Source organism: Globicephala melas, chromosome 11 (genome assembly GCF_963455315.2).
Source record: "Globicephala melas chromosome 11, mGloMel1.2, whole genome shotgun sequence".
NCBI classification, from domain to species: domain Eukaryota; kingdom Metazoa; phylum Chordata; class Mammalia; order Artiodactyla; family Delphinidae; genus Globicephala; species Globicephala melas.
The window spans coordinates 66,723,424-66,750,111 of record NC_083324.2 but is presented as its reverse complement, the minus strand read 5'-3'; the positions used below and the strand labels follow the sequence as shown (position 1 = coordinate 66,750,111).

The 26,688-nt window shown below is 53.3% G+C and overlaps 1 protein-coding gene across 4 annotated transcripts in view; it reads left to right on the top strand.

The window, feature by feature from the left end:
• Nucleotides 1-11,081: 11,081 nt before the first annotated feature.
• MDGA1 (MAM domain containing glycosylphosphatidylinositol anchor 1) overlaps nt 11,082-26,688 on the top strand; it is a 57,782-nt gene continuing 42,175 nt past the window's right edge. For all 4 annotated transcript variants that reach the window (XM_060308005.1, XM_030870849.2, XM_060308004.1 and 1 more), the window contains exon 1: nt 11,082-11,279. In XM_060308005.1, the coding sequence (XP_060163988.1) occupies nt 11,213-11,279 (67 nt within the window). In that variant the 5' untranslated portion in view covers nt 11,082-11,212. The remainder of the gene's footprint in view (nt 11,280-26,688) is intronic.

The window sequence follows — 26,688 nt, the reverse complement described above, 5'->3', positions numbered from 1 at the left end:
AGTGCAGAGGGACTTGAGGGCCTGTGGATGAAGGGGACTGAGCTGAGAGGCACAACACCAGCCTCCTTTCTGCTAGGAAATCTGGCCAGGCAAAGCCAACCCCTGGGTCAGACCTCCTAACTGCTTGGAGGGCAGAGGAGACCACAGAGGAAACACTGGAAGAACTTTATTATTTTTTTTAATGTATTTGAAAATCACATTTGTTTATTTCTGGTTATGAAAATAATACATACTGCTTAGGACTTCCCTGGTGGCACAATGGTTAAGAATCCTTCTGCCAATGCAGGGGACACGGGTTCGAGCCCTGGTCCGGGAAGATCCCACATGCTGCAGAACAACTAAGCCCGTGAGCCACAACTACTGAGCCTGCGCTCTAGAGCCTGTGAGCCACAACTACTGAAGCCCGTGTTCCTAGAGCCTGTGCTGCGCAACAAGGGAAGCCACCACAATGAGAAGCCCGCGTGCTGTGACCAAGAGTAGCCCCCACTCGCCGCATCTAGAGAAAGCCCACGCGCAGCAACAAAGCCCCACGCAGCCAAAAAATAAATAAATAAATTTACATTAAAAAAATAATACATACTGCTTGCAAAAACAAAATGGGGGAAATAGAAGCATATGAGGACAGAAATGCAAATCACCCATAATTCCATCACCCACAATAATCATTAAAATGGAACTATCTGTCCTTCTCACCTTTATTTCTATATACAGCTTTTACATAATTGAGACCATATTAATATTATTTATATGATTTATAGTCTATCTATAGGGGACAAAGGTCCCTGTGCTCTGCATGGTAAACAAATAAAAAACACAAACACACACACTCACATGTTAAGTTGCACAGACAGTGGAGAATAGAGCTGGGGGCAGAACACTGAAGAGTAATAATTCCCCACCCTGCTACTAAACAGCATCATGAACCTGAAGAAGTTACTTCACCCTCTCTGTGCCTCAGTTTCTTAATCTGTAAAATGGGGTTGATGGAACCTCATTTAATTGCCTCCCAGCACTTTGGAGAGGGTCAAATGTGAAAGTTCTTTATCAACTGTAGTGGTATCATTAGGCCGTGATAAAAAGAACCAGGAGCCCTAGCTTTTGGCATTTAATTTGCTGTGTGGCTTTGAAACAATTCCTTGATTTCTCTGCTTCTTAACTACCTACTGAGTTAAAGGAAGGACTGGACTAGAATTCCTAATAATAAAAATAATTTTTAGGGACTTCCCTAGTGGCGTAGTGGATAAGACTACGTGCTCCCAATGCACGGGACCCGGGTTCGATCCCTGGTCAGGGAACTAGATCCCACATGCATGCCGTAACTAAGAATTTGCATGCCACAACTAAGGAGGCTGTGAGCTGCAACTAAGGAGCCGGCCTGCCACGACTAACCCCCAGTGCAACCAAATAAATAAATAAATAATATTAAAAATAATAATTTTTAGAATTCTTACTATGTGTTAGGCACAGTATGGAGCACTTCATATGCATTTCCTCATTTAATCCCCCTAACAGCCCTATGAAGTTGGCACTATTCATCTTTTTAAAAAAATTTTATTAGTATTTATTTTATTTATGGATTTTTGGCTGCGTTGGATCTTTGTTGCTGTGCGCCGGCTTTCTCTAGTTGCCATGAGCGGGGGCTACTCTTCGTTGTGGTACACGGGCTTCTCATTGCGGGCTCTAGGCGCCCGGGCTTCAGGAGTTGTGGCTCGCAGGCTCTGGAGCGCAGGCTCAGTAATTGTGGCGCACGGGCTTAGTTGCTCTGCAGCATGTGGGATCTTCGCAGACCTGGGCTCGAACCCGTGTCCCCTGCATTGGCAGGCGGATTCTTAACCGCTGTGCCACCAGGGAAGCCCCTGTTGGCACTATCCTTATCACCATTTTCTTTGATGAGGAAACTGAGACACAAAGTGTTTAAGTAACTTGCCCACAGTTACTCAGCTAGTAAGCAGTAGAGCTGGGGTGAGATTAAAGACTCCTGAGCACTGCCGTCTACAGAACTCCTATGATGATAGAAGTGTTCTCTATCTGCATTGTCCAGAACGGTAGTCACTGGCTATGTGTGACTGTTGAGTTGAGCGCTTGAAATGTGGCTAGTGTGACTGAGAAACTGAATTTTAAATCTGACTTGATTTAAACTTATATAAATACTAGTAGCCAGAGGCTATGTGTTTGGCCAGCACAGCTGTATTATGTCAGCTTTTGGCCCCTCTTCTATGTGAGAGGCAGCACCAAGTAGTGGAGAAGAGTATAGACTCTAGTTTCTGGAGCCAGATTCTCTGATTGGAAAACCAGCTTTGCCACTTACTAGCTGTGTGACTTTGGGGGAGTAACTGAACCTCTCTGTTCCTTAATTCCTCATCTCTAAAACGATGATAAAACTACCTACCTACTGGGTGGTTGTGAGGGCAAGTGGCCTTTAGGCTGAGCATTTTATACTTACGCGATTGTCTACTTACTCTTTCAGATAAGCCCTGGGTTAGGGGGTGGAAACGGTGAGAGGTGGGGCTAGACTGCTTTCAAAGGGCTGAATGGGAAGGTCCCTCGGGGTCCCCCTTCCACGCTTACTCAGGGCCAGATGTGGCTCCCAAAGGCCCCCGGGAAGTGGCGGTTCCCCAAGGAGAGCCGGGAAGGCCAGATAATGAGGCGAGTTAATCAAAAAGGCAGCGAGTCCCCAGGGCTTGTAGTGTGTTTGGAACAAGGAGCTTGTGGGACACGGCCCGGGACCCCTCCCATCCCCTAGCGCATCGTGCTGGGGGCCAGAGGGGCTGGGGGCTGCGGTGGATTGGGAAGAGAAGGAGCGTGGTGCAGGGGGTCGGGGTGGGTATGAGGCACAGAGTAAGATGACATCAGTTTGTCCTGGGGTCGGGACAGAGCGGAGGGAGCTGCAGCTGGGCCTCCATGTCGCACCCACTGGGGGTGGGAGATGGGCGCCGTTCCTGTCATATTCTATGTGAATGGCGCCTCCTGGAGTTTATGCCACGCAGCGGTCCTGTCCGTGTGTGTGCCTGCGATCATTCTGCTCCAGATTTCTCGCTAGCCTCACCTCCACCACCACTTTGAAGGGCTCAAAAAGAGGTGATGGTTAAAGGAAAAGGAATTTGCTGGAGAACTTAAACGGAAAGGGACCTGGGAGAATCACGGGCCCTGGCCCTGGGCCCAGCCCTGGCCCCCTCCCCTCCCGTAACTTCAGCTTCACTCCCCTCCTCCCTTTCCTCCTTTCCCCTCATATCCCAGCCTGTTTTTTCAAGCCTGAGGACATTTGATCCCGCTTAGGAAGAGCTGCCCTGGAGAAGGTGAGAAAGACCAGCTCAGCGAAATCTGATGCCTTTCACTGGTGCCCTGGGGGCAGATGCCAGAGGACAGAGCCACCCTCAGCCTGGCAGAACGCACCCCCCACTTCAGGAAACTCACCTGACCCACACCTCCCCTCCTAGAAAGCATCCTAGAATGAGGCAGCAGTGGAGGGTCACATCCCCTGCCACTTGTGTACACAATGATTTTCCCAGAACGTTCTGTCCCTCACTTGCCTACTTCCCTTCCCTAAGAATTTGCTTCCCCTTGGCCTGCACATAACTCAAACATGTCTTCTTATATATTCACTATGTCTATTTGTCCCTAATCTACACATTGTCTGGACAATTTGGGCCTCCCTTATCCTGATAATTCAGGTCTTGCCCAGAGCCTACTTCTGCTTCAGTCAGGGTAACCCGACTCAGTTCATTTTAATGAGCAGACGTTGAGTGGCTGCTATATGCTCAGTCCTGCACAGGGTGCTGTCTACGAGTGATCCAAACAGGAGCAGGACACCCACCCTGCCCTTGAGCTCACAGCACATGTGGAAACCGAGCACACCGCACAGATGCCACTCTAAGCCTGGTGTGGGAGGTGACATCCACGAGACCAGAGTAACAGGCGGAGCCTTCAGGGAGGAGCTGGTCTCCAGATGCTCTGCAGCCCCCTTAGCCAGGTGTGTCTTCCTAGGGAGGTTAGTGGAGTGAGGCAGGGATGAGGCTTCTGGCTGGGGTGGCGCCTGGCCCCCAGAGAGAGTGGGTTCTCCTCCCAGTGGGTGTTGATGCTGCATGCCAGCTTCACAGTTTCGCCTTCAAGCAGGCCGGGTTCCCAGGAGCCCAGAGAGACATTTGCATTGGGAGAAACACCCAAATAAAACACCAGGCTGCTTCCCTTGGGCTTGGTTGAGACTTGGAAGGCTGCAGGCAACCAGGCTTAGGGGTATGAAACAATCTTGCAGTAGAGCCAAGAGTCAGAGTAACCACACCTCGTGCTGTCCTTGTTCCTTATGCCATTAGCATTTACCCGTGTAGTGGGTAGTTTATTGCTGTTATCAGTGTGTCTGTTCCTGTGTCTATATCCTGGCTCCTTTTTTATGCCAGGATCTATGAACCTTTAGTAGCAGTCTCCCCACTCCAGGTGGGGGGCCTGAGGGTAGAGCTGTGTCTCCTCCTTCAGACCGGGGCTCCCTGAGGGCACGGATGTGTCTCCCCTCAGCCTGGGGCTACCTGAGGGCAGGGCTGTGTCTCCTCAGACTGGGGCTTCCTGAGGGACTTTACTTGTTGGATGTCTCCACCAGGATGCTCAGTATGATGCAGGCACAATGCCTGGATTAATAAATATTTATTGAATTAATGAATAAATAGTCAAGAGCACCTGACTTTTCCAGCCTATTCACCCCCTTCCTAGACCCACCCAGTGGGGAAGTAGAGCTGGGTAAATCAGTGCTCCTTACGCCTCCTCAGAGTGGGAAGACCATGTGTTTCCAAGCTGGTGCTAAAACCAAATTACTTCTGGTCCACTGAACTGTCAGCTCAAAAAAGTTAAAACTTCCCCTGTTCTAACATTAGTGTGGACAAAGGGAGCTTGAGACAGACCATGTGACCCTCACTTGAGAAATGGTAGCATCCAGGTCTCTGACACAGCTCATAAGGCTTTGGAGTTGAGGCACATCTGCTTATTGTGGAAATGAGAATCTGGAAGCCAGAGAGGGAAGATCTCACAGTGAGGCAGGGTGCAATCATGACAGTGGCCAGAAATGCGGGGGAGAGACTCCTGTCTCTTTTGCATCCCCCAACCCCACCGTTCTAGGACTGGTATTTTAGTAACACACTGTTAAGCCAGTCAGTGAATGTCTCTTTGCCTCAGTTTTCACATCTGTAAAATGGTGAGGGCCACATGTCTTCACTTAAGGACCAAGTAGGATGGTGGATGTGGAATTCCTTGAAAAATCCAAATGCGCAGGCACCCTTGTAGGGTTGTAAAATAATTTACAAGAGAATCCAAATAAATTGGACTTTCAAAAGTGATCATGGTTCCCATTCTCACAATCTAGCGCCATGAATTTTCATTTGTCATTTTATGACAAGTATTTATTGAGCACCCACTGAGTGCCAGGCACCGTATCAGGTGCTAGGGATGTTGTGGCACCCCCTTCAATCAATTCCTCACACAAAGCCAGAACAAGCCTGCTAAATTAAAGTCAGATCCTGTCCCTCTTTTCTTCATAACACTGTCATAACTCCCACCTTACTCAGAGTAAAGTCCAGCATCCTGCAATGAACGCAAAACCCAAATGACCTGCCCCCTTAACTTCTCTGATCTCAGCTCCTACTACTCTTCCCTCATCTACTCAGCTACAGCCAAACACTCCTCACCACCGCAATGCCTTTGCACTTGCTGCCCCCTTTCCCTGCAATGTTCTTCCCCCCGGACATCGGCACGGTTTGATCTCTCTTCTCTTTAAGGTCATGACTCAAGTGTCAATGGGGTCTTCTCTGGACACCTTCTCTAACATTTCGGGCCTCACATTTCCTGCTCCTCTTCCTAGCTTTTGGTATTTTCCTTACCATCTAAATACTATTTATAGACTATATTGTCTGTCTCTTCACTAGAATGTCACCTCCATGAGAGGAGGGGTTCTTGTCTGTTTTGTTCACGTTGAATTTGCAGTGCCTAGGGTAGTGCCTGGCACATAGCAGGAGCCTATTAAGTATTTCTTAAATGAATGAGTGGTGAACATATGGTCAGTGTCCCTGCTCTGAATCCTGCATTCCATGAGCAGAGAACCTGCTGGGGGTATGGAGTGAGGGGGCAGTGGAGGGGGCTACAGACCCTTTGAACAACAGAAGTCTCTATGGCCCTTCCTTTCTGAGGATGTCATTGCAGGATTGCAATATTACTAGTCTGGAGCAGCACGATTTATAACAGGAGTTAACTGCTTACTAATTAGCAGCTGGAACCGTTAAATTGGCTATTTGTTAGAGCTGGAATTAATAAACTGGTCTTTCAGTGGGGTCATAACTCTCCCCGTTCCTCACTCCTCCCAGCCAGCCTTCCCCTACCTGACCAGAAAGTGGCTTGCCCCTAGATTGAATCAATACCTCTCACTGCACGATTTTCAGAGACAATTTCCCTTGCAAGGTGATGACGCTATTCCCGCAAAGACTCTCTCTCTCTCCCTTTTTCCTCTCCCAGGCTCTGCCTTGCTGGAGACGAGCGAGTGAGCGAGAGGCGGGAGGAGACGGGAGAGCTTTCTAGTAAGGCACTCTCACAACAAAAGCCCGAAGCTGCACCGCTTGGCTGAGATCTGGGGCTCCTGGTTCCCTGGCCTCTCACGTACCCCCCCACTCAGCAGCTAGTTACTTAGTCTTCCTGGAGGTGGCAGGCTGGGCTTTCTCTAGGGCAAAATAATGGGGTTTTTCTTAGAATATCATGGGTGGAACCCAAGAGTTGGCAGTTGGGTGCTGACCATCGAGCCTCCAGACAGCCTGTGCCCAGTGGTCCGCTTCATGGATGCCTCAGGTCCAGTGGTCTAGCTCTCATCCCCCACCCCCCAAGAGCCCAATTTGGGGCCCAGAGGACTGTTCTCTATTCGAGAAGAGAATAGGAACACTTCTTGTGAAAATATTTACTAAATACCTAGGCCCTTACGTCTCTTCTGTACCGAACAGTGGGAAAGAGCAAGGCCGCAGAGCCCACTTCAGCCACTTAGCAGCTGCGTGAATCACTGAATCTTTCTATGTTATTCTATGAGAATAACAGTCCTATCTCACATAGTTGTTATGAGGATTAAATAGTTAATACACGTGAAGGGCTTAGAACAGTGCCTGGCATGTGGTGTCAGCTATTACTATTATTACTCGCTTCTCTCAACCACTCTCTGAAATAGGGACCCTACTCACTTTACAGCTGGGGAACCTGAGGCCTAGAGAGGTTAAGACTGGAGCTCAGGACAGATGGCTCCCAAGCCTAGTGCTCTTTTCCTTCTCCAGGCTGCCTCCCATTGTCAGACTCAGGGCTCTGTCAGAGGCAACAGGCAAGGCACACCTACTGGAGGAGATGACTGAATTTACAGGCACGTGCAAGCAGGCTGTCAAGGTATTTACACTGCATACAATTAGCTGCAGAGTATTCACAAGTGGATTAGCTACAGCAAATGTTCAATCCCAGCCTGGCTAGAATTTGGTTCTCTGCTCCCCCTCCCTTTTATCCCTCCCGCATTGCAACTCTTCTCTCTCTAGGCCAGTGTAGGTATTCAGAGATGGTAAATTCAAGTGACTGTCAGCTGAGTCAGTGGGGTTCCTTGTTCACCAGTAATGCACCCCAAAGCCAAAGAGGATCAATTAACTATTTGGGGTTGGACTAGCTAATTGAAAAATAGGAAGGCCGTTTCCAATGACATGGACAAGTGCTCATTCAACTCAAAATGGGCAAAGCCAAGGAGGGTGGGAATCACTGTGATCACTCCCTGAGAGCTTCCTGGAGGAGGTGACGATTTTTGAATAATGGGAGAAAGATGACAATAAAAGAAGCTACTCACCATCACACCCTCAATTGGTGCCACTTCCTTTTCAGACTGGGTGGGGGAGGTTGGTGGGAAGATACAGAGCCTGATAGCTCTGTATCTCTGTGAGGCAGAAAATGGACTTTTCTCTTTGGTTTGGGGGGGCGGTAGTGGGGAGTGAAATTTTTTAAATTTTGTTTTAATTTGCGTAGAAAAGATGGTGGCATTGAGGGTATCCTAGGTCTGTGGTATCTGGCCTATGATGGGAATCACTCATTCATTTAACAAATCTTCAGTTGGCATCTGCTGGGTGCCCAAAACTAAGTTGGATCTGGTTCACCTTATTCAGCCTTGGACCCACAGGTAAGGAAGGAGAGGAAAAAAAGGAAGGGTTGAAAGAGGAGAGATCAAGTGGAGGGTGGGCTGCAGAATAAGATTCTTCCGATAAAAGAATATGAAAAAGAATGTATGTATTGGGTTGGCCAGAAAGTTCATTCAGGTTTTTCCGTAAGATGTTATATGTATAACTGAATCAGTTTGCTGTACAGCAGAAATTAACACATTGTAAATCACCTATACTGCAATAAAATAAATTTTAAAAAAAAGATTCTTCCGATGGTCTCGGACTTTCCGAGATGGACAGAAGGAAGCTGAGATGTTACCTGATGGCACGACCCCCCCATGCTGCCTGGAATTTCTCTAGACACCTCCCATTCCTGCCACCCCACCTCCGAAGCTGGGGGCACGTGCTCCTGTGAGGGTTAGCCCCTGGAGGGTCAGGAGAGGAGGGAACCAGCAGGACATGCGCCTGGGAAAGGGGTGGCTTTTTTTTTTTTTAATTTTGGTTTAATTTGAGTACTGAAAAATAAAGTCTTTTTTGGTATACAGTCTTTGAGTTTTGACAAATGCTTAGAGTCGTGGACCACCATCACAACCAAGATATTACGCAGTTCCGGGGGGTGGGGGAGGAGGGTTTATAATCTCCCCGCTTGTTAGTTGCTGCGGTTTTCCGCGCTCCCACGGGCAGCCCTAATACAATCCTTGCGCACACGCCGAGATAAATAACGGCGACAGGTGGAGCAGGTGAGATTAGCAAGACCTGGGTAGAGGAAAGCGATCGGAGGTGCGGGGGAGGCCGCCCGCCTTGCTTCCTAGCCTTTACCTCTCCCTGCCGGCGTTTGGGAGGAGCACTCTCCCCATCCCTGCTCTCGGAGGGCCGGTCTGAGGTAGCGGAGTCCGGGAGTGCGGGACCCCGCAGGTGGAGCTGGACCCTGGCTTGGCTGCTGAAAGAGAGGGCGCCCCTGGGGCGCCTGAGGTCTTGAGGGGAGGCTGGACGGAGAGAGGGGCGAGCTGGGGATAATGGAAGGTGGCCTGGGGAAGCTCTGGCTGCGGGGTCCTGCGGACAAACCTGCGGGCCGAGGCAAGGGCAGGAGCTCTGATCGCACCCTTTTCGCCCCGGGCTCAGCCAGCTGCTCCGGCGGTGGCCCCCAAGCCGGACGCCGGGAGAGGCCGAGGCTGCCTAGAAAGGGGCGGGGCTCGGCCAGGGGCGGAGGGACTCCAGGGCCGCGCAGACAACCCTGCAGACCCACAGCAGGCGACCGGCTCGCGAGCCTGCAGGACCCCAAGAGCCGCGGGCGCCCCGGCCCCCGGCCTTTCCCTTCGACCCCCGCTTCAGTCCCGCCCCCCCAGAAGTACAAAACATTTACAAAGTGGGCAGTGCCCCGCAGGCTAGGCTAGAGTCCCTGGGGCGAACGGCCGTGCTTGCCCAGCGAGAGTACTGGGATCGGTGCACCCGGCTCGGGCAGCCGGTCTGGGTGTGCAAGGGCGGGCGAAGAGCGAGTGTGCGAGCGCGCTGCAGAGCCCGCGCCGAAACCCACGTCTCTTCGCCTCTGTCCTCGGGATAGATGGATCCATTTCTGCTTTCTGACATTTTCCTGCTGGGGGGATGGGGGGGCGGAGAGAGGGAGAGAAGGGTGGGTGCAGAGAGGGGGAGGGGAGGGGGAGAGAGAGGGAGGGGGGAGGGGGGAGAGAGAGAGAAAGAGAGGGAGAGAGGGAGAGAGAGAGAGAAAGGCAGTCTGCTTCCCCCAGCCCTGTTTTGTTTTCTCTAATTGGTCCTGGGGGAGGCGAGGAAATTGGACAGAGGCTGGACCCGGCGAGCTGCGCTGCCTTTAATTGGCTCCTTTTTTTTAACTGGAGGGGAATCAAACAGGAGAGCGAGCGACAAAGGGTGGGAGAGCGAGAGACCGAACGAGAAGACGCGAGGAGGAGGGAGGAGAGGGGGAGGCGGGGGGAGCGCGGAATGAAAAGCTCGGAGCGGGGAAAAAGCAGCACAGCGAAGCCCAAGTTGCCGAGCGAACGGAGCGCTCTCGCGGCCCGGAGCCCAGCTGCAGCCGCGCCCGGCAGCCCGGCCCGGCCCCGCCTGCTCTGGGCCCCCGCCGGCGGAGGCCGCCGGGCGGGGGCGGGGACGGGGACGACCAACTTGGGTCGCGGCGCATCCCGGCTCTCCCGAGAGCGCCGAGCCCGGGAGCGCCACCGCCACGGCCAGACGGCGGGAGCGGAGCGAGGCGAGCAGAGGCGGCGAGCGACTTCCGCGCCGCAGCCCAGGCCTTGGCGAGAGCGCGAATATTTTTCAAACGACTCAAACTTTCCTTCTTTCCCCGCGTTCTGGGGTCTCTCTTGGATGGAATTGCTCTCCTGATTCCCGCGGGGCGCTGGGGCGCGATTCCTCCCCGGGGTTCCTCGGTGGCTCGGCTAACTTCGCGGACCCGTGGACCCGTGACTCTCGCCCCTCCGCGGAGCCTAGCCCGCGCTTCTCCCCTGCTCACGAGGGCCAGAGCCGGGGCTTTTCGCCTCCGAGAGGACGCCCGGCCCGGCCCCCTTGGGTCGGGCCATTGAGCCCCCAGCACCAGCCGCAGAACTGGAGACAGCGGATTAACCCCAGCGGAGCCCCGGCCTCCCCGCCCCAGCTCCGCGGAGGGGCGTCCCCTGGGCGGGGAAACGACAAGTTTGTCAGTCGTCGGTGGCCTGTTGGATCGAAGCGCCTTCGCCTCCGCAAAGGGGTCCCTGGCGCCCAGAACCCCGAGCGGACATCCCTGGGAACCCGGAGAGGCTCGGCGGCCGGACTTCTCGGGCCGGGGCGCTGGCTGCTGCGCCGGGCGCGCCGAGGCACCCGGGGCCGGGCCAGCGCCCCCTGCGTTCCCACGCGGGCAGCGGCCCCGCCGGAGGAGAAACCCAGGTCGCTGCCGCCGCCACCGCCGACTCCTCAGCCTCCTGATTTCCGTCGCCGCCGCCGCCCCCTCCGTCGCCTCTCGGGGAAGGGGAAGACGCAAGGGGCATCGCAGGGCCCCGGCGGAGGCGCCCCCCACCGCCTCTCGGGCTGTGCCGCCTCGCGGGGATGAAGCACGGGCCGTGAAGATGGAGGTGACCTGCCTTCTACTTCTGGCGCTGATCCCCTTACACTGCCAGGGACAAGGAGTCTACGGTAAGAGCCCGCGTCCCGCTCCATGCCGGCTTAGCACCGCGCGGAAACTTTGCAAAAGGCGCAAAGTGCGCGCTGCCCGGGTTTGGTGGGTACCCCGGCTCGGACTCTGGAGTGGATGCCCGGGTCCCCGCCCTTTTCCAGAGAGCGAGGAGATCGAGCTAGCTGCTTCAGAGCACGGAGACAGGTTGTAGGGTCTGGCGTGAAGCCAGGGATGCCAGGGGGAGGTAGTACCCACTTTCCCAAACCCTGCCAGGGGCGGGAGTGAATCGGAACCCTTGAGAGCACCCAGTTGGCTCGGGAGACCCTGACAGACCGCACACCGGGGGCTGGGAAAACGACTTGCACCGAAGCCTCATCCCACCCTGGCTCGGCCTCCGGAGTGGAAGCCGAGCGATGCACGATGAGGAGTTGCGCCCGGCTGGCGAGCGAGCCGGCTGTCAGTACCGCGGCCCGGCGGCTGGCTCGCCTTCCCGGCTCTCGCTGGGCTTCGCTGCTTCGCTTCTTGACAGCCCAAGCCGATGCAGGCATCCCCTAGATCCGGCTCCCAAGACCCCAGAATCCCTTTTCGGACCTCTCCTGAGCCAGTTAGTTCTTCCTGTCCCCGGTTCCCAGCTACAAAACCCCAGCCCCACCTTCCTTCTGCCTGCGCGCACACATTCAGCCACAGTCCCCAGAAAAGCAAACACTGCACGCACCCATCAGGCTACGTGTCGAAACTCTGCCTCCTGCCACGCAGCTTTGCTCCCGCGTCCGCACCCACACTCTCAGGCGCCAAGGGAACTCTGGTTACCCCTTTTTCCTTCTCCCTCGTGGGTTTTCCGGGAGAAAGATCCCGGGAGTGGGCATCATCCGTTCAGGAGGACGAGGGCTCATCCCTCTCAGGGACTTTCTCTCTGAGTTCTGGCAGCCAGCAATGCCCTGACCCACAGCACAAAAAGTCTTTGGGGCCCGGTGGCCCTTACTTTACCTTCTTCTAACTGCAGGGTGGTCTGTATAGGTCACTTTTTTAATGATGTGTAGCTGGAGTGAGGAAGATTCTCTTTCCTTCTTTCTCTAGGGTTGAGGACCTAATTATTCACCTTTAGATCGGGAGAGGGTTTGACCTATTCTGTTGAGGGGGCGGGGGCAGAGGCATTGTCCCTCAGCTGCCAGCCTCAAGTGCAGATGCTAAATGCTTCCTTCTGGGGATGCCTGGCCTGTCTCCCTGAGCCCGGCAAGAGGGAGGGATGTCCTGGGGGTATCTGGGAGGTGACATCCTCCTGGCTCTACACAGCTAGCTGGCTTGGGCTTAATTCCCTGGGGAGGCTGGCCCAGGCATCTGGCCAAACTCTGCTTCTTAATTAGTTTGTGTGTCTCTTACTGCCTGGCTCTTTACATAGGCCAGGAAAGAAAGGGAAAGAAGGAGGAAGAATGCAGCAGGGACTGAGCGAGGCTGCATTGTGGAGAGGAGGCCACTGAGCGTCTTCCAAGGGCCTTGGCCTCCCCAGGGTAGGGGAAGACATCAGGGTGTACTGGGGGGTCCTCTTTCTTTTTTCTCCTCAAGGTTTCCCTACAGCTTCACTGTCTCCTTAAGAGGTGGCCTAAGGAGGGACCTGCTGAGGTCTTTGCCTTCTCACCACACCCCAGGGGCTCTGGAGAGCGATGGGGAGCCCTCCGCCTCTGCTGCTATCCTCCACCCTGCTCCTCCCTCTGAGTGCCCTTGGGCAGATCTGGCAGGCCCATCTCCTGGCCATTCCTCTTCTCTATCCCCTCCAGTTTCTTCAACCTTATCGGGGCTACATGGGACCCATCTTGAAGAAGCTCCCCTGAGCCTAGCCTGGAAACCTCAGCAATGAAGGCAGGGGGTGGGGCAGTAGTTTCTGTGGACCCTGATTCAGAGTACTTTGGGGCCAGGATTTAGCCGTTGGCTTGTAAGTCCCCCTTTCTCTGTATTTTCTCCACTCCCTCGTGTGCCTGGGTCCCAGCTGCTCTCACTCAGAGCACATCAAGGTGTGTTGCTGTGCACTGGGGCCAACCCGGAGCTCTTGGGTGACATTCTTTCCACTTGCCCTTTGAGAGCATGACTCCAAGGAAGGCCTCAGGGGAACTGCAGGGTGAGAAGTCTTAATCGAGGTGGTTGGAGAGTGGAGGATCTAGTGAGGAGGAGGACCACAAGAGGCTGCCGAGTTCCTTGTGATGCTAGAAGCTTTGGCCAGATATAGCAGAAGGGAGAACTATGGTATCACCGGGTCTGGGTTAAAGAAATAGTATGGGAGGGGCTTCCCTGGTGGCGCAGTGGTTAAGAATCCGCCTGCCAATGCAGGGTACACGGGTTTGAGCCCTGGTCCCGGAAGATCCCACATGCCGCGGAGCAACTACGCCCGTGCACCACAACTACTGAGCCTGCGTTCTAGAGCCCGCGAGCCACAACTACTGAAGCCCGCGTACCTAGAGCCCATGTCCACAACAAGAGAAGCCACCGCAATGAGAAGCCCGTGCACCGCAATGAAGAGTAGCCCCACTCACCGCAACTAGAGAAAGCCCGCGAGCAGCAACGAAAACCCAACGCAGCCAAAAATAAATTAATTAATTAAAAAAATATTAGTTCTTAAAAAAAAAAAAGAAATCATATGGTGAGCTAGTTCTTCTGCTCCACCCGCCCCCCAAAGCAGATGAAGCAGTTTGAGAAAGAGTAGAGTGTAGGGGTGAGGGATGGCCACTCATGCCCATCATTGTATGTCAGCACCTAGCACGGTGCCCGGCACACAGCAGGAGCTGGCAAGTACTTGTTGCACGAATGAAGGGCCATTGTTGGGGAGAAGTTGAGGAAATGCTTCTTGAAATTCTTTCTCTCCAAGAACTCTGTCTAGGATGGTTTCCAGCAGCGTAGTGGGGTCTCTCTGAGAGTCTCTGCTTAGGGAGAGTCATGGAGTCCTAGGCCGGCAGCCGGAGGGGACCTCAGCTTCCCTGGCAGTGAGAAGGGAGGCAGGTTTTACTCAAGGCACAAAAGAAGAAGTGTGCCGGAGGGAGGGAACCCCAGCCTGTGTGGCTGAGGGAGGGGCAGATTGACATGGAAACTGAATTGAGGAGAGGCAGGAAGAGCAGGCTGTGTAGGATAAACCCATCAGGATCTGGCCTGGGCTGTGGGTCTCTGATGAGGCTGGTGGAAGGCAGGTGCCTGGAGCCCTATGCCTGGCTTCCCTCTGAGTGTGCTCTTGTCGTCTCTGAGGTCCGCTGTCTACAATAGGGCTGGGGAGGTGCTGTCAGTCTGGTCAGGTTGTTTTGCTCTTCTTGGGGGCACAGATGCTACAGGAGCTGAGTACTGGACCAGATGGTCCATTTGGAGCCTGTCCCCTCTTCCCTCCTACCTCCCAATCTCCTGGCCCAGTTTGTTGTGCTCCCAGTGGATCCTGTAATCTGCTTTCTGGCAAGCCAGGGGGGTGGGCTGGCCCCAGACGCCTAGTTCTGGGGCAAAGACAGTAGCTAGGTGATGGAGGAGGAATAATCTATGTGTGGATAGCATCAGAAAACACCCCCTCCTCCATCCTGGCTTCCTCTCTTCCTTCCATAGCTGCTGGACTTCCAGCCAGGGGCAGGTCAGTGGGACTCCTCTCCTTTACAAAAACACAACAAACCCCTGGATTATTTAATATGCAGGAGTGCAAATTGACATTATCCTTAAGACAGGTTGTTTGCAACTTACTGGTGGAAGTCAAAATATTTCACCAAAGGTGTCATCAGAAACTACTATCCTATGCTAATTTTTGTGGGAACATGAAGACAGATGTTGAATAATTTGACAGGAGCAACATAGCTTACAGAATTATCACCAAGTCAGGTTTTTTTCCCTCCTCTGAGGGGTGCAGAGAGAGAATTTCAGGAAGTGTGTCTCCCAGTGCCGTCTTCTGGGTGTTGATCTGAGTGTGGGCACCCTTGGGATTTTTCACTGGCATTTCTACCCCATGCCTTGAAACTGGCTGTCCCCTGGAGAAGGAAGGCATCGCATCAGAAAACTCTTGCCTCCCAGGGCAAGCAGAAGGCTTGGGGGTTTCTAAATGTCCTCAGGAAGATCCCTGCCTCTGTCCCTTCTTCCTTCTCAGTTATAGAAACTACATGAGGGAGAAAGAGGGCCTTGCGCCCACAAATCCAGGCTGTTTTGTTTGCTTTGTCAGCATCATCTGCACCCCTGCCCCACCGAGTTTAAGTTGACCCCTGTGCTAGTCTGAGGGCTCCCAGGCCTGACGTCGGGCCAGAGAGTCCTCCTTCAGGTCAAGAGCCCCATGATGTCCCATCGTACACTGCAGGCTGCAAACCTGTGCTTCCTGCCTGGAAGGGGGCTCTGGGGAATGGGGCTGGGGGTGGTTAGAGAGGATGAGTTTGCTAGCCAGGAAGGCACCCTCGAGAGGCGGGCTGGGGACATGCCAAGAGCCTACTTGTAATTGGCCAGGCCTGGCTGTGAGCTGCTGGGGCCAGGGTGACAAAGCCTCGATTAGAGCCTGGTATTAGCTCTGCTTTGCTGGAACATGGAGGGACGGGTGAGGGCTCCATAGGGAGAATGGAGGGAGCTAATCACAGCTGCCAAGGCCAACAAATGAATGATGCAGGAAATCAATACCTGGGGGCGGGAGTGGAAATCCGGGCAGTGGTAGCAGCCATGGCTTCTCCCGCTGCCCAGGAGGCGCAGGTGGGCCTGGGAGGAGTGAGACAGAGGCAGCAGTGTGAGGACCCTCCTCTCCCCCACACCCTCCCCCCTCCCCTTCGTCTGCCTTCCTCTCCCCCACTCCTCCCTTTCATCTCCTTGTGGCTGGACTCAGGGAGGATGGGCCAGGAGATGCCCCACCTGGCAAAAACAGGGGGCCTGGGAGATGGGACCTTGGGCCACTCAGTGCTGGAAGAGCGCTCCCCAGCTCTGACATGCCTCTGGACACCTGAACCTGACTAGGCTCCAGGTGTGAGGGTGTGTGTCTGGGGACCCTGCCCTGTGCTGCTGGCACTGCCACTCCAGAAATGGCCAGCAGGGGGAGGGCTTGGCTGTCACATTGCTTCTTGCCTTTCCTGGGCTCCCTTGGCCTCAAGACTCCAAGTAGGATGAGCTTAGCCTGGGGCCCACGGGAACTCCTTAGGGCCTTCTGAAGCCCCAGGCCGCCCTCCGCCTCCTGTGTCCCCACCCCAGTGTCCCAGGGCATTCGCCTGTGGCCAAAGCCACACTTCCTGAACCCTAGGCTGGAGGAGAGCTCTCTGGTGGGGCCTGGCTGGGTTGTGTGCAGAGCAGGGGCCTGTGCCTCGGCAGAGCTGCCTCTTTGTGAACCTGGGTATGGCCCCTCTTCTGCATCTTCCTGCCCATAGTCAGAGACCCTGCTTTGCAGGCACACATCTGCTGACGGCTGATACTAGGTGTTAAGGGGCCCCTATTGCATTTAAATGCTGATATGGAAGGCAAAAGCAATGCTTAACCCAAAGGAATGAATCTTTTTTCTTAAGCAACGCAATCTCCCTTTTCCCAAGTCTATGAGTAACACGTGTTCTCTGCAAAAACAATCAGAGTAACATAAAAGTATAAGGAAGAAAGTAAAACTCACTTGACATCCTGCCTTGCATTCGATGATGATTCTTTCAGGCATCTTTTTGGGCAAATAGGAATGAACTTTTTAGGGGAGAATCGTTGGTTATGACGACCATATCTTATAGGTGTGTAAGTACCACGTGCATTGCCAAGCATTTTCATGTGTCTACCTCCTTTGATTCCGTAACATTCTGAGAGGTCAGAACAGGGGGTCCTATTGTCCCTATTTAACAGATGGGAAAACCAAGGTTCTAAGAGTTTAAGAACTTGCTTAAGGTTACACAGCTGGTAAGAAGTGGCTTGTAGACTCGATCCCAGTGGATCTTCTGATTTGGGGGCTGGAAAACAGTATGGTGTCCCTCTTGCCATTCATTAAGTATTTACTGAGCACTTCCCTTGAGCAAGGCCCTGTTCTGAGCATTGACAGGGCTACTGAGATAAATAAGAAGCTCTCAAGGAGAAGGGGAGAGGAATCACATACACGGTGGTGGTTCCTGGACGATCTTGATAAATGCCATGTGACAAGGGCAGATAAAGGGCTGTGGGAATTTGAAGAGGGAGGAAATTACTTCCAAGGCCTGGTAGAGGAGGGGGCATTTGAACCAGAAGTAGAGGAGAAGGGCATAGAAGTAAGGAGTGAGAAGGGCATCCCAGGTGGAGGACTCATTATGGCAAAGGCATGGAGCGTAAAGAACCTGGGTGTGTGGGGGGAGTTGTGAGTCGTTGATTTGGGCTGGAGCGTAGGTTGAAAGGGAGTCAGGGCGGTTAGAGTTGGAACAGTAAAGGAATAATAATAAAAACTGCTAACATTTGCTGCCCAGGCTGAGATAAGGAATATGTATTGTCTTCTTTAATCCTTACCATAATCCCTTAAGAGAGAGTCACTCATCAGCCCATTTTACCAATGAGTAAACTGAGGGCTCAGAAGGATGAAGTTACTTGTCCAAGGGGCAGAGCTGGGCTTGAACCCAGATTTGCTGATTATAAAGCCTGTGCTTGTGGGGAGTAGACTGGAATCTTGGGTTTGTGAGGGTGTTGAGCAGGGGAATGGGTTGATATGAGCCCAGGTACCTCATATCAGGCTGGGTAGCCGTGCAGCTGTGTGTTTGAAGAGGCTGCGGTCAGGCGGAGGGAGACTGGTCATGAGATCCAGAAGTTGTCTGGGGAAGTCGTAATGAGAGCTTGATCCAGGGTGGTGACTGTGAGAATGGACAGGAGGGAGTGGGTACAAGAACTGCAGCCAACCAACAAACATGTAAGTGAAGCCTCTGTAAGTGGCACTTGAGATGTTTGATGAAATAAACATGCTCTTATTCTCCTAGAGTTTAAGTTCAAGTTGAGGGGAAACAGGCAGTAAACAAGTCAGTGAATAAGTAATGCATTCTATGGTGATGAATTTTATAAAATAAGGGTAAAGCAGCTAAGGGGACAAGGTGTGGTAGGCTGTGGTTCAAGTTCATACCCATTAGTTGGGGGTAGAAGTGCTCCTTGAGTATGTGCCACCAGAGCAGAGACCTGAAGATGCCCGAGGGAGGAGGGAGGAAGCCCCGTGGATGTCTGCAGGAAGTGTGATCCAGGCAGGAGAATAGCCAGTGCAAAGGCCCTGGGGTAGAAACATGCCTGGACTACTTAGTAACAACGAGGAGTCCAGTATGGCTGGAGCAGAGTGAGCCATGGGGAAGGGAGTAGGAGGTGGGGTTAGAGAGTTAATGCGGGCAGGTTGTTTGCAGCCTTGAAGGCTAAGTAAGGACTTTGGATTTTTTTTTAATTAATTAATTTATTTAATTAATTTATTTTTGGCTGCGTTGGGTCTTCGTTGCTGCGCACGGGCTTTCTCTAGCTGCGGCGAGCGGGGGCTACTCTTTGTTGTGGTGCGCAGGCTTCTCATTGCAGTGGCTTCTCTTGTTGTGGAGCACGGGCTCTAGGCGCGCAGGCTTCAGTAGTTGTGGCACGTAGGCTCAGTAGTTGTGGCTCGTGAGCTCTAGAGCGCAGGCTCAGTAGTTGTGGCGCATGGGCTTAGTTGCTCCGCGGCATGTGGGACCTTCCCGGACCAGGGCTTGAACCCGTGTCCCCTGCATTGGCAGGCAAATTCTCAACCACTGCGCCACCAGGGAAGCCCAGGACTTTGGATTTTATCCTGAGAGAGGTGGGGGCCATGGGAGGGTTTTGAGCAGAGGACAGACATGAACTGACACCTTTTTAATAGAATCCCTCTGGCTGCCATGTAGAGCATAGACTGTAGGAGGTTGGGGATGGAGGAAGGATCCAGTCAGAGACTGTTACAAAAGGCGAGAAGTGAGACTGTACAATCATTGGGTCCTGACAGTATTTCAGAGCTTGGGCAAGGGATGGGAGCTGAAAACAGCTCTGAAGTTTGGTGTTGGGAGGCTTGGCACACAATGGCAATGAGATGGAGTGAAGGCCATGGGAAGTCAGACAGGTCTGGGGCAGTGGAGTGAAGCAATTAAATGCCTGGACTTCTGGGTAAGGAACCCGTGTTTGAACCAGCTGTGAGAGCCCGAGAAATTACATCTGCTTTCAAAGCCGTGGCTCTTCTGCTTGTCAGATGAGTTTGTGATAAGCATGCAATAAGCCATACCTGGAAAGCCCTGAGCACTGTTCTTGGCACTTAGCAAGGTGAATAGTTTTATTTGAATGACAATGCCAGTGCAGTTTTGAACTTCATGGGATTCTGGTGCTGGGATGTCTGGGAGAGATGTTGATGGACATGAGTGGCGGTGCTCAGGGGAGAGATCTGTTCTGAGTGGTGGACTTGCACATCTGGATTTATGTCTACACAATGATGTGAGGTGAGACCACGAGGTGGGATAAAATTGCCAAGGAAGAGAGAGTAGAGTGAGAGAGGAGACTGGGCTGAGACCAATGCCCTGGGGGTGGGAGGAGAAAGAGGAGACAGAGCAGGTGGCATCAGGGAGGTAGGAGGAGACCCAGGAGGGGACAGGGACCAGAAAGGCAGGGAAGGGATGGAGTCCATGGGAGGAAGGGCCATCTGAGGTGGGGGAGGAGACAGAGTAAGGGCCATCTGGGGACTGGGAGGTTGGTGGGGATGCGGCTGCAGCACAGAGCGGGGCTCCTTCTCAAGGGGACTTCCCAAGGAGTCCCCTGGGGATTTTGTGAAAATGCAAATTCTGACTCAGTGGGTCTGGAGCTGAGCAGAGATTGTGCATTTCCAACAAACTCCTGGGTGATGCTGACGCTGCTAGCCCACAGATTGCTCTTTGAACAGCAAGGCAGACAGGGAAGAGGACTGGACTCAAATGGGAAGACTTGGGTGGGAGGGTCAGTGGTCAGCTTGCTGCCTCTGAGAGAGCCTGGCCCAGGAGCCTCACCTCTCTGAGCTCAGTGTCCTTGTCTGGAAGGCTGGTTCAGGCGCTCCCACCTCTTGGGATTACAGAGGAGCCGAGACTGATAGCACTTCGTAAACTCTAAGGCAATTTATGTGGACTTTGCTTCATGAGAGCAGAGGAGATGGCGGGCAGATGGTAGGGAGCCCTGGGTGTGGGTGGTGTATGGAAGCAGGAGGTGCAGGCTGCGCTTTTGAGAAATGTCGCAGGCCAGGGAGGGCTGGAACCGCAGTTCCCCTACCCAGGCCGGGCCTTCTGCCTGTGGGAAGCTGGGGCTGCAGGGGTGGGTGACCTCAGTGTGTGTGTGTGTGTGTGTGTGTGTGTGTGTGAGAGAGAGAGAGAGAGAGAGAGAGAGAGATGAGGGCCGGCGTGAGGCCACTGCTTGGCCAGCTTTGGAGATTCCACCCCAGGCTCTTGGTTCCTTTCCAGTCCCAGAAACTCAGCAGGGATTGACTTTGATTATCTGGAGGGTTGGGAGCTGTGTAGAGAAGTGTTTCTCAGCCCGGCGGGCATGTCAGAGCCACCTGGAGAGCTTTTTCAAGAACAGATGCCTGACTCCACCCCCAGACCTCCTGAATCAGAAACTCTGCAGGTGGCATCAAGGCAGCTGTGGTCAGAAGCTCTCCAGTTGATTCTCAGGCACAGCTGGTGTAGACAGTGCATCTGAATGAGTCAGGCCCAAACAGATGCCTTCTTCCCTTGGGCTTTCTGAGGGCATTTCTGGGTTTTCCAGGTCACTGCCCAAGCTTTGTTTCAACCATGCTCATCTAGACCCTCGGGTCTTTAAAAAAACGCACTTACCATTTTTTAAATTATGAGCCAGGGGACTTTCTAGTTTAGTAGTCTAACTGGAAAGGTCAGGAGCTTGGGAGAGTAGCCTCTCTCACTCTGCTTCTAGCCAGGGAATTTCCAGACCTGAACCTAAAGAGACCGAAAGAAACTGCTCCAGAAATGTTGTTTTCATTGATTTTCAATAGGTAAATTCTGTTACCTTTTTGAAATGTGGCCCTTTTGTTTATTCTCTTCTCTTTTTGGTTTAGAGAAAATGAAAATTTCAGAGCGGGGCCCCATCGTAGCAATTCAATTCAAATGTAAACCGAGCAAATGTTTAATGAGCAGTTGCTAAGTGTCTGGAAGGGAGGTGGGCGCTGTGACTGCAGGGAGGGCTGAAGGATACCTGCCCCCAAGGAGCTCGCAGTGGTGCGGGAGAATGCAGGCTTTTCCAGTGTCCTCATTTTCCAGATGGAGAAGCTGAGGCTCAGCTGGAGGGACTTGCCCAAGCCCCTGAAGTTAGCAGGTAGTGGAGTCAGGATTTGAACTCAAGCCTGCCCGATACCAAGTCTGGTACTTGCCTACTGCCCCCCGTGTGAAATTCCTGAGGGCAGGATCTGACCTATTTTTTTTTTTTTCCCCTAGACTGTGCTGTGGAGAATGGGTTGCTGATGGGAGCAGCATGAGGACCCTCAGTCCTATAGCAGTTAGGAATCACATTCTGTTGCCAGAACCAAAGACCTGACTACAGAGTCTCCAACAAATTAAAGTGACTTTCTTAAGTCTAGAAGTAGGCTATCCACGGCTGCTCTGGTGGTTCCTTGGTCACTAGAGATCCAGGCTCCCTTCCTCTTGCTGTTCTGATCTCCTCACAGTGGTGCTTCTCAAACCTTGCTGCATATGAGAATTACCCGGGGGTGTTTAAAATTTGTGATGCTTTGGTCATACCTCACATCAACTAAGTCAGAATGTCTGGGAGTGAGAACCAGGGATCAGCATTTTTTTTTTTTTTTTTAAAAAGAAAGATCCCGAGATGATTCAGATGTGCAGCAAAGTTTGGGAACCCCTGCCTTAGAGCACTTTGCCTTAACGTCACTGAGGGGCTGCTGGGGCTCAGCCATCGTGACACATTCCAGGCAGGAAGAAGGGAGGAACACCTAAAAGGCTGAGTCGTTTATCAGTTGAGTCAGCTTTTCCAGAAGCCCTCTCCCAATGATGTCTGCTTACATCTTACTGGCCATGCTTTTTTTTTTTTTTTTTGGCTTAGTCAGGTCTTAGTTGTGTCACATGGGATCTTTCGTTGTGGCACGCAGGCTTCTCTCTAGTTGTGGCGTGAGGGCTCTGTAGTTGCGACGTGCGGGCTCCAGTTGCCCTGCGGAACGTGGGATCTTAGTTCCCTGACCGGGGATCCAACCCGTGTCCCCTGCATTGGAAGGTGGATTCTCAACCACTGGATTACCTGGGAAGTCCCTTACTGGCCATTCTCAGATGAAGGGAGGCTGATAAATGTAGCCTTTTAGATGGACATATTCTCACCTAAGAGAATATCAGGGTTTATTTAGATAGAAGGGGAGAATGGAAGTTGGATAGGTCATGAGCAGTCTTTACCACAAATCCCCACCTCAGGATCAGTTGGCGTTTCTTGAAATGAAAGGATTTAGATGGATGTGAACAGCTGTTCTTCTCCCCACCTCACTCTACCCTGCCAGCAGTCTAGCTCGGGTTGGGTGGGGTGCTCTGGCGGCTCTGAGTATGGCCAGAAGGAACCTTAGAGAAGACAGAGAACCAGAGCAGGGGAAAGGCTTGCTTGGGGCAACCCAGACGTTCATGTGAGGGTCCAGCTTCCCATCTGCTAATGCTCGTTTGCTCCCCCTCACCCCAACACACTGTTCATCCACATTTCCATGAGGTTGTTCATTTCCACTGGTTGGTACCTCCCTCCACTAGCAGGTGGCTCCTTTCAGTCGCAGCCGCAGGAGAGCTCTGTGGACCCTCCTGGTTTGGGGGAACCAGAAACTGAGGGACTGTGCTAGAAACCATGATCTACCTCATCTTTCTGCCTCTCAGCAAGCCCATACCCACATGAGCCCAGGCAACCCCACTGCTGTTTGCTCAATGTCTAATCCTTTGTTGGGAAGTTCTTCTCATTGTCTAACCTTATTTCAGCTTGTTGTAACATAATCTCTTATCAGGAAGATTCAGAAGCTGAGGCCTCTGACCTGAACATGAATATCTCCTTAGCCCTGAGGCTTTTCCTATGTGAAACTCTAAATGAAGGCACTTATCCCATCACTGAGAGGGACATCCGGAGGGTAGACTTGGGGAGGGAGCTGGGTTCTGGTGTTCCAGTAAAATGCAGGGGACCTCTGGGGAGGTCAGTTTATCTCTAGCAAAATACATAAGCCCACAAGGCAAGCTGAAGGTCTGTGCCATCACAAGACCTGGCTTTACTCTCCTTTCTGGAATAAGGCCATGTATTCCAGACACAGAGAATGCCAGGAGTTGGAGCTTGAGGGTGTGGTAAGAAGTGAGCTCAGCTGTGATACAGTGGTCTTAACTGACCCAGAGGCACTTGAATCTCAAGGAGTTTGTGCAGGAAGAGACTGAGACCAGAGAAGGTAAGGTCAAGGTCACACAGCAATTAGGTGCCAAGGCTGAGGTTAAAAGTCACGTCAAAGGACTTTTCAGCTGGATCTTTCTCATTCTCCTATATTATCCTGTGGGCTCAGGAGAAGCAAGGACACATCTGCATGGCATTTATAAGCTCCCATGAAGTTCAAAACTGCACTGGCATTGTCAGAGCCAGGAGGGAACTTAGATCAAATATAATAATTTGTTAGAAAAGAAACCTGAGACCTAGAGAGGGCAAGAGAAGTCCCCAGACCACAGAGCAAACAGGCAGCCCAGCTTGGAATCATGGAAGGTCACAGGTAATGGGCTTAGAGGTTACCTGGCCCTAACTGGTCAGTTTTTAGAGGCAGAAACCAGTGGTCAGAGGTGAAGCGTCGCTCTAAGCTCTACCTGCCATTGAATACACCCTTCTCTCACACTTCTATCTCCCAAGTCATATCTGGGCTCTAGGATGCCGAGAGGAGTGTGTGCGTGTGTACACGTGCGTGTGCATGTGTGGCTTAATGTGCCAGGGGCAGCAGGCAGGAGACGTAAGAGGCTTTCTCCAGATCAAGCCACCCACCTCCTTCTGGGGCATTCAGAGGCTACAGTGAGTTCTCGCCCCCCCTCCTGGCTTCCTCCAGTTCCCCATACAGCCATGGCCCCTGGCGTTGCCCACTGGCACAGTGGCCTCGGGGGTGCTGGGAGGGCTCAGCCCTGAGGGATGCCCTAATCTGCTTGAAGCACCGACACCTTGCCTGGCTCACTCCCTCACCTTCTCGGGAGCTGAGGGAGCAGGGACTGTGAGGCTGTCCAGGGCGAGGGTGGGCTGCATCTCCCCACAGTCTCCTGCCCTTCATTCTGGCGAAGCTGGGGCCGGTGAAGCCAGTGGCTCCTTCAGGCTCCCTTGCAGAATTATAGAGCCAGGGATGCGGGGCTGAGGGGTGAAAGGAATGATTGGTGGGGAGCCCTGGCTGCTGGAGGAGATCAGTGTGTGTGTGTGTGTGTGTGTGTGTGTGTGTCTTTCTGTCTGTCTGTGTATGGAGAACCATTGGCAGGAGATAAGCTGTTCTCACTGGGTCCCTCAGCCGGAGCTGAAATACATTCCCCAGGTCCTCTCTATGCTGGGCATGTACACTTCATCAGTATTTTCCGTGCACACATAAATATACGTGGGCATGCATGTGCTGAAAATGTCCATATATGTGATCATGCCCACAAGAACATGGGTTTATGTGCAGGGAGTCATGTATGTATGGGGGGGGGACTGCAGACCTCTTTGGGGGCTTCTTTGGGTCCACCTTTATCCCACTGCTCCTCTGGGCAGCCCCTGGTCATCCTTGCCTTGGTCCCCAGGCAGGGGGCGGGAATGGGCATCCAGCTCTCTGGATCGTCAGCCCAGCGCTATGTCCAGCCTGGGTTATAACTGCCCACCACCGCTTCTGGGAGACCTGAAGTGGGGGGCAGGGACAGGCTGAGGCTGGCCTGAAGCTCCTGGCTAATTTTCCCGGCCTCCATCGATCCAGAAACTTCTCCTGAGTCTATTAGCAGTCGGCGAGTGAAAATACCCCCATTTCAGGCCCTGACCTGCGACAGGGAGGAATCCATAGCAATTTGTTCGGAGGAAAGCATTTCCCTCTGATTTGTATTCCAGTTTATTCCAGGCAGGAAGGGGGCCAGGGTGGGGGGACGGGGAGCCCTGGCACGGCCAGAGCTGGGCCCAGGCCATCCCCCTCAGCCCCCCATGCCAGCCGGGGTGGCAGCTGGTACTCCCTATGGCTCCTGGGGGTGAGGGCTGAGGAGGGGAGGGTGGGCCCCAGCAGGGGGATGGGAAGAGAGACCCTTCCCAGCAGGCCCTGCTTGGCTGGAAAGCTCAGTTGTGGATGTGGTTTTCACAAAATACAAAGCTGCCTGCTTGGAGCCTCTCTCCCCGCACCGGGGCCTGTGCCAGGCGTGCGCTCACCCGCTGTGCCCGTGCCAGGGTGGGGGCTGGGCTGAACGCATGGGCACAGTGGCCCCAGCTGGGCTGAGTGGCAGGGGGGCCTCTTCTTCTCCTGAAGCCCTCCCCAGCCATCCTCGCAAGAGCAGAACTGCCCAGGCTCAGAGGGGAGCTGGCACCTTGGAGAGTCCCCTCGCAGGGCAGGGGGCCCCTCACGGCGGGAGCCCTGAACACATCTGCCTGACACAGCGCTCACGCTTCATTCCTGGCCTGAGCAGACTGGAGCTCACGGGTGTCCTAACCAGGGAGTCTCTTTTGAGCACCTAGGATAACGATAGCTCTGGCTGACATTTATTAAGTACCAACTACTTGCTGGGCACTGGGCTAGTGCTGCCAAGCACCCAGTTTGGGCAGCGTCCAGGCGTCCTCCTGCACCTCACTTTCCTCAATCTTCTGCATACTTCTGTCACCTCAGCCGTCTCTGCTCAGTGTTTTCAGTTTCTCCTGGGAATCACTTCTCCCTTCCACCTGCGGCTGGCCCTAGCGACCTAGGATCTCAGGACTGATGCCTCTGCAGCCCCCCTTTTCCAAGGGCCTCCACAGACAGGCCAGCTTCCTTTCTTCTGGATCACTTTCTCTGGCGCCACCTGGTCTTCCGCTCCCCACCAGGGCCCAAGTCTCTGCAGAGGTGGCTCCATGGCAACCAGAGAGGAGGATTCTGGGAAGGGTCAGCCAAGTGGTCCTGCAGCTTTGCCCCCAACCCCTGCTCTCCACTGTTTCCTTCCCTCATGCCTCAGTGCCCCAGGGAGGAGAGTAACCGGAGAAGTTCTTCACACCAGGGTGACAGTGACTAGCAGCTCTCAGGTCAGCTGTGCACATGACTTGCCAGACTCCATGACACCCCCGAGGTCTAATTTCAGAAGCAAGTAACTAAATATATCAAAGTCATCTCTCTCGCTCAGGTGGGAGTGTGGGAAGCAGTGTGGCCTGCAGGCTCGTAGCAGAGGCTTCTGCCACAGGTCTGGGTTCAAGTCCTGCCCCAGTCACTCACTGGCTGTGTGATCTTGGGCAGGGTACACTCTGTGTCTCAGTTTCCCTGTGCGCAAGCAAATGATAATAATAGTGCTCCCCTCAGGGGGCTGTGGTGAAGAGGAAACGGGAACTTGTGGAAAACCATTCTGA